At 36.6% G+C, this 7,277-nt stretch overlaps 1 protein-coding gene across 2 annotated transcripts; it reads right to left on the bottom strand.

Moving 5' to 3' along the window:
- Positions 1–1,682: 1,682 nt before the first annotated feature.
- LOC107081194 (tropomodulin-1-like) lies at positions 1,683–7,025 on the bottom strand. 2 transcript variants are annotated; one of them, XM_015369394.1, is made up of 5 exons: positions 6,889–7,025; positions 6,645–6,788; positions 6,172–6,316; positions 5,447–5,546; positions 1,683–2,349 (listed from the first exon to the last, which is right to left on the bottom strand). In XM_015369394.1, the coding sequence occupies exons 1-5, from the start codon at positions 6,952–6,954 to the stop codon at positions 2,331–2,333; spliced, it is 474 nt and encodes a 157-aa protein (XP_015224880.1). In that variant the 5' UTR covers positions 6,955–7,025; the 3' UTR covers positions 1,683–2,330. The 2 variants fall into 2 exon arrangements, with proteins under 2 accessions (XP_015224880.1, XP_015224881.1); XM_015369395.1 differs by lacking the exon at positions 5,447–5,546 and having other exon boundaries at positions 1,686–2,349.
- Between the last annotated feature and the right edge of the window lie 252 nt (positions 7,026–7,277).

The following is a 7,277-nucleotide window of genomic DNA, read 5'->3' as shown; positions in this document are numbered from 1 at the left end:
AATTTGGGTGTACAAACTGACATGTAACTAACTGGCCTGCATAAGATAACAAAAAATAAATAAATAAATAAAACAAATGGTTTTTTTTAAAATAGAAATTTTCTAAAAGTTGGAACAATATCGTCTGATAAAAAGTACATTGATATACATGTTTAAGCCAGAATGATTTGACATTTAATTATGATTTCCCTACAACTTTAAGGATTAGATTCGGAACTGCAAAAATACTGATATAGAATCCTCAGTTGCTGTGTCAAATTAGGAGTTTTACACAATGAAAACAAAACAACAAACCCCACAAAATAAATAAAAAAATAAAATAAAAACTATCTGACCTATTTAGAGCATCTGCAAGAAGAAAACCTTTTCATAAAAAAAAAAAAGAAATTAGCATGTTTTAGTTTTGCCACACTGAGGCATAAGACTGGATCTTCTGGATTAACTACAGACCTGTAGAATTGTTTTACCACCTTATTACACTGCAAAGAAATGCAAATGAATCAGAAATAATCACTTTCAACATAGTTGAAAAGCTTTGCCCCAAAAAACAAACAAAAAATAAATAAACAAAAAATTAATAAACCTTGCTGTTAAAAATCACTCCACTGTCTATTTTGCAGATTGATCCGTTTATTACTGTGTAGATCAAATCTTTTAAGTGATTAATCAAATCATAAAACACTTAAAGCAGAAGGATGGTGCAAGTGCTCCATTCTGCCACAAGATGTCCCTCTAGTTTCAATGTCGGGCCACAGCAGTTTACATTGGAAAGTCAATCATTGAACCAAATTTAATAAATACACAACCAAAATAAAAGCTTCAAACTTTATTAAACTCATGAACAAACACTTTTAACTAAAAATGTGCATTCTACATTAGAAAACCCCAAAACAGGCACTAAAACACAAACATTTGCCCATAAGACAAAGGAGTAGGGTAGTGAGGCACTTTGTTACAAATATTTTTTACATTGTTTACATTCATAATTAACATTTGTTGAATGACGCCCTAGAAAATTAAGGGATTGTAACAAAGTAGTGACTCTAATTCAGTTTTATACTCAAATATCTCCCTTTATCTGTCAGGTAGAGCTGTTTGCATCCAGAACAAATACCACCAAAGGATGAAAGGCTTGTTAAAACAACAGAATGGTCCATGTGTTTTTATCAATAAATTATAGACTTTGTTTATTTATGAATGAAAATGCATGGATCCTTCCTCTGTTTTTAAAAATACTTCATAAATTTGGTTAGATACACATAATTTTTACTTTGTATTAAAAGTGACACAGGAATAATAATCATATTCCTGATCATTTAAAATGATCTAGTAGATTTAACGTGGTAAGATCAAAATACAGTAGACTCCCCAATGTTAATGGTAAAAAAAAAGGTTTTTCTTTTGTTGTTCTGTAAATTGTAATAAAACAGCTATACCTGTATAATAACACAGCAAGAAGTATTACAACCACAATCAATCATCAAATGGAAGAGCAGCTTATATCGATTTAGATACAATGTTTTGGGTCATTATTTTAATAGGATTTACACAGTTTAAAGAGAGCGAGATTCACACCCTTCAATAAAATGTTCACTGTTCTTTAGCAGAACATAATTGTATCATTAAGGGCAGAAAGAAGTGGGGTCAAAATGTTTCATAACCGATGGTATAAAGAAAGCACTATGAAAAAAAAACAAACATCTTACACATCTGACACCATTAATTCAAGCTGTTTTTACAGCTGAAAATCTTTTAAAAGGTCTTTTTTCCATTAAATATACTTCATATAAAGGGACACATCTCAGAATTGCAAGCTTTTAATCGGAGAAAAATGTATGACGGAGTTTCTGGCACAAACATTTGGTATTACCTCAAATTTTCATGCACTGATATTTTTATCATTTGAGTCTGAACTTTAACATTGCCTTTATGGAATCTATTCTAAGTTGACAACAAAACTGCTCGGAACAATACTAATGGTCAAACAACTCATACAAAACAGCATCAGTAAAGAGATTGAACTCATGTCACAAACAGGAGGAGCCAAAATATGACCATTACTTATACATTAGGTCTGCATTCAAAACAGGACTCTTAATAATAACACAAAGTATGCCTCCCCTTGCTGTTGTGTACAAACAGCTGCAGTTTTTGAAGTCTTTGCCAATTTGTAGAAATGCACATTCCAGATGTGAAAAATAAAAGTATAATCTCAACATTTACCAACCAACAAAGAGGCTGATAATGGAGCGCATGGATGATTGGAAGAGGATGAAGGTAGGCTTCGTTTCTACACATTTGTCCGACACTTTGGGAAGATGGGTCCTCCCTCAAGCCTTCTCTTTCTTACTGTTGATCGAAATGACAATTCAGAATTACTAAGACAAGTAAAGCATAAGATGAACAAGAATTTTACCTCATAATAAGACACACAAGGGGCAACCATGTAAAAGGTGCTCTGATCCAATGACACCAAATGTCAATGTTCATTCCAAGAAAATGTTGAAACTGATCAGCGCATCTTACCCCAAATAAACTGGTGGTGGCAGGATCATGCTGAAGGAATGATTGTTTTTCAGCAAGAAACAAAGCATGCAAAAGCATCAAGATAAATTGTAGATTTAAAGCACCTATATTTTAAACTTTCTTTTCTTCACAGCACAGAAGTACCAGAAAAACAAAGTCCTTAAAGGAGCAATAAGCAAAATTCTGTCACTCTACAGTGTTGAACACTGTAGAGCAAGAAAAGATACTTGACAGGGCTCATCTCTCTGATCTTTCTCCAGATTTTTATTTTTATTTACAATATGATATCTATTATTTCCTTAATCTCAACATTTGATGTGCAATAAAAGATAAAACACATTTAAGTTGCTGTCTGTGTAAGGACTTAGGGTAACTCGATAGATTACACAAAGCAGAGACAACTACCGAGTTAGCTGGGCTACCAAACACTCATCTCACATAACAGTAATAAAGGGTCCATTGCTGGTTTAACTAATGCCACAACTGTAGCATTGCATTAAACTGAATCAACAAGGCAACACAGCTCTGCAAAGCAAACAACAAAAACAAGCATTTGACTTCATGCTTTAACCAGTCTAGGAGGAGAAAAGCTAGCTCAGAGTCCAACTGGAGCTGCTTCTGCTCTTCATCTTAGAAATGCAAGGCCCATGTTCATCCTTCTTGTTTTCCTTTCCTTATCTGACAACTTGTGTTTTTAAGGAAAGTGCATCCTGATTGTCTTCTGTAGAATACTTTGGTCTCATGGTTGCACTGTTTGCCATTTTGCTCCTATGCTATGCTGGTGGTGGCATTAATGGAGAGGAAGTCCTGAGTGGTTGCTGTTCACATGCACATAAATACACATGCAAACACATACACTGCTGCGCGACCGGCCCGGCTCTGAAATCAAGAGACTGGAGAACAAAAAGAAAAATGGTTTTGTGATGTCTTTCCATAGTCCATGTGAAATTATACCTTTAGTTCATTACAAAACTATTTTTTTAATGAAAGTTTGCTTATTGCTCCCTTAAATGAAATAAAAGACTACCTGAACAAGGCAAAAGCAAAACAGAGAACCAAAGATGTTGACTCCAAAGACTTCCAAAATATTTAGTGCATTATTTCTCGCTGAGTACAAAGGAAAAAAATCAGAGGTAGCAGAGACTGGGATCATAGAGCATTCAAAGAACACTAGCCCCAGCTGGGCTTTTCACTCACAGACTCCACAGAGAACGCCTGGATGTGCTAATCTCATTTCAACCATTGACACACCTAAGCCTTTCAAAACAGGAATCGAAAGAGGTTTCAGATCTGGCAAAAGACTCTCCTGCTAAAAAACTTGGGCTTTTAACAAATCTGATGACTTCATGTGTTTACTGCTGTGTAGAGCAATCTAACAAGTGCAAGTAATTTCTATTGTTTGTGCATTTGTGGCAAGGTGAAGTTTAAAGTCCTGACGTAGTATAATGATGGCATAGAGCAATGGATTCCATCTGAAGCTGGTAACTATACATATTACAACATGTATAGTTAATGTTAATACACTGTATGTTTTATATGTGTTTTTGGTAAAAAGGCACCTTGGACATTCGATTTAAAAATGTTATCATCAGACCTTTATTGTTTTTTTTTTGTCATTCGGGTGAAGAGAGAGGTGCTCATCACCTGTCAGTGTGTTGGAAGTGACAGGGGAAAATATAACCCCTGTATGTGAAGTGCCAAAACAAGGTTGGGATTCTAAAAATGAGAACAATTAAAGGATTACGGTATTATGGGGGACAGAGGTTGCTTAAGGGCCATCTAGTCCTTGTATAACAAAAGAGCTGTGTGCACCCTCAGCACAAAGTCAACTTTGGGTCTAAGTGTACATCAGCGTGCTACCTGTCCTACATGATCTCTAGACATGGTTACAGAGAGGAGAATGTTTGATTTTGACACCTTGAGGTCTGTTGGCATCTTCAATCATGAACTATATCCACTGGAGGGATTCATAGCTGAGTTAGAAGTAATTTAGCTGATGGTCAGCTCATCTGGTCTGAGTCTTGGTTTTGATTAAAACATAGAGGTTTGCTCCCTCTGAATCAAGAAAAAAACTGCCACAGCCAATAACTTCAAGTACCTTTTGGTGTCTTTTTTAGCTTGCATGGTGGAAACAACAGGGAAATGGAAGGATAGACTGGGCCCTGCAAGAAAATTTCTGACCATGCTGTGATTTTAGATTCACTGTTAGAGATGGGCACAAACTCCATTATCCGGTATGAGTTTTGAGCAGAGCACCTGATTTTGTACCTAAGAGGAAGTCAAAAGTGGTTTGTGGTTTAAAGTGCCCTGTAAATTCCACCCTTTAAAGCAAAAGGGACCACATTCATCCCTTCTGGCCAGGAAACTCATTTGGATAGATGGGAATGGATCTGGAGATTGCACCCAAGGAAAGGGATGCTTCATATACTGTAAGTGAAGGATGGATGGATTTCTAGCGCTCACCTCTAGAGCTAATGTAGCAGCGAGAAATCTATACAATATCTTTAAATATCTGAAGGCAATTCCAGCTTTGGGAGACTTAGTGTAGCTTTTAAATTGCTAAAGCATAAAATGGAACTGGACAAACTGAAAGAAATGAAAACTCTTAACAAGATCAGAAGAGATACTTCATAGGAGATGTAAATGAAAAAGAAATTTGCTATAGAAAAGTTATGTAAAAGGTAAGAAGATTGTGTACTGCATCATCAAGAGGAAATGTTCTTCAGCAGTGAAAGCCAGAAACAACTGGTTCAATTAAAATGATAGAATCTATGGAAGGTGCTGCAGAAAAGAGTCAGAAATGCCCAGAAGAAGGACAGCAGTTGGCAGAGTAACAGGCTGCATAGACAAGGACAAAGAGTTGCTGTCAAAGGAAGTGAAAGCTAGACGATCAACCAGACAGGTGAGGTTTCTGTTTTACTTAGTCTTGGACTTGAACTTTTTTCCAAAGGCTCTTTCCAGCTCAGGTACCGACAGAGTGAAGGTGATGGAGCCGTCTGATTCTGACCTGACGGCCCGGGCTTTACGAGGATGTGATAAATGAAAAATATAGTTAATCATGACAGATATAAATGCATGTTCTAAACACAAAATGAACAGGTTATAAAATCAATGTCCTTAAAGTCTACTCAATGAACCATAACTACAAACCCAACAAGTGATTTTGTTCACTAATATGATAAGTACAACTCAAACTAATCACATATAGTTGGCCATGAAACGATTTTAACATCTGCAGAGCAGGAAACCCCTTCATTGTTTTTTTTTTCACATTATGTTCTCTTCTATGTCTTTTCTTAGTTCTTATGTCACAACTTAGGAAGTTAGTGTTTTCATTGGCTGCTCAGCCTGAGTTACCAACTGATGATATCACTGCAGTTCCCTTATTGGACAGTGATTGAAGTTGGTTTCCAGCCGATAGAGTGAAGATAAGGTGTCAACAGCACTGACATACACATCAGCTAACACTGCCAAACACAATACCGCTGAGAGATTGTACCGTTACATAAACAATCCAAGGCATTAAGCATTTTCCAGATGCAGAGTATGCTTTAAAAGTTTTATTTTTAAGCATGCACTGCACCATTGCATTTTGCAAAATGAAGTGATGTATCCTACATGCAGAAGTGTGTTTTTAAAACCCACCCAAGTCATTGTTGTTCATCATGGCGTTGGAGCCTCGCAGACGCGGGCCCTGTTGGGTAAAATGATAGCCAAACTTTAACAGGGTGGTATTTTTCTCAAGAATGCTGACTATCTCCATCTCCACTTTGTTTCCAAGCGGCTGGCTCTGGATTTGGACAGAGTTAGGAGGTGGGGTCAATGCAAAGAGAGAGAAGAAGTTAATAAATTAGTTAGGCCCTCTTTAAATAATTTCTTGAAAAGCCTCGATGGCTGCAAAGGGTAACTTTCATCTCCATCAATCCTTATAAAGAACTTTAAATAATGCATATGGAGAGAGTGCAAATACAAAGTAATTAAAAGTGAATCATTGATGAATAACTATGCAGTATGAGACATCACTATGTAATCTAAAAGGCATTAGGCTAAAGAAGCATAGATGGCTTGTGTATTGTTAGTCTGCACACAGCTAGTGGTTTGTGAGAGTCGACTGGTACCTGGTTGTCGATTTTAAGCTCCAGTAGTGTGGTGTTATTCTGCAGTGACTCAATGAGGGCCAGGATTCCAGTCCCAGTTATGAAGTTTGACTCAACATTCAAACTCTTCAGGGTCGTGTTCACCCTCAGCATCTCTGCCAGTGCCTGAGGCGAAACAGGAAAAGACATTCCAGCTCAGAAATTAAGAATTGAATATTAAGAAATGTTACTGAACTCCATTAAGGTGGTATACTTAGAGGCGTACAAATGCAACGGGGTTATTACTCCTTGTTCCAACAATACTGAACCTCTCCACCACAGTGTTCTTCATCAGGGCTTCAGCATAAGCTTTCAGTGTTGGGATGGGGATATTCTGGGCAGTGAGGAAAAACAGTAGTTAAAGAGCAATTTGTTGTATTTTGGAGCAGGAAAGATCTAAACACTGGAAAAAGTTTTAAACATGATAGATTTACACCAGGCCTATTCATTGGTTTTCAAAGCAGATCATTGTGAAACAAGTATTTCTGACATAAATTGACTTCAGAGTCTCACCCCCTCTAAAATAGAAATGTACTATTTTAGTGGTAATTTAATTTATCCATACCATAAACGAATGATGACCTGTCATCTAAAACCATAGAGAGCGATGACCAA

Source organism: Cyprinodon variegatus, unplaced genomic scaffold, assembly GCF_000732505.1.
Source record: "Cyprinodon variegatus isolate N-32 unplaced genomic scaffold, C_variegatus-1.0 Scaffold3336, whole genome shotgun sequence".
Taxonomy (NCBI): domain Eukaryota; kingdom Metazoa; phylum Chordata; class Actinopteri; order Cyprinodontiformes; family Cyprinodontidae; genus Cyprinodon; species Cyprinodon variegatus.
The sequence above is the reverse complement of the archived record's forward strand: the minus strand, read 5'-3'. Positions and strand labels throughout refer to the sequence as shown.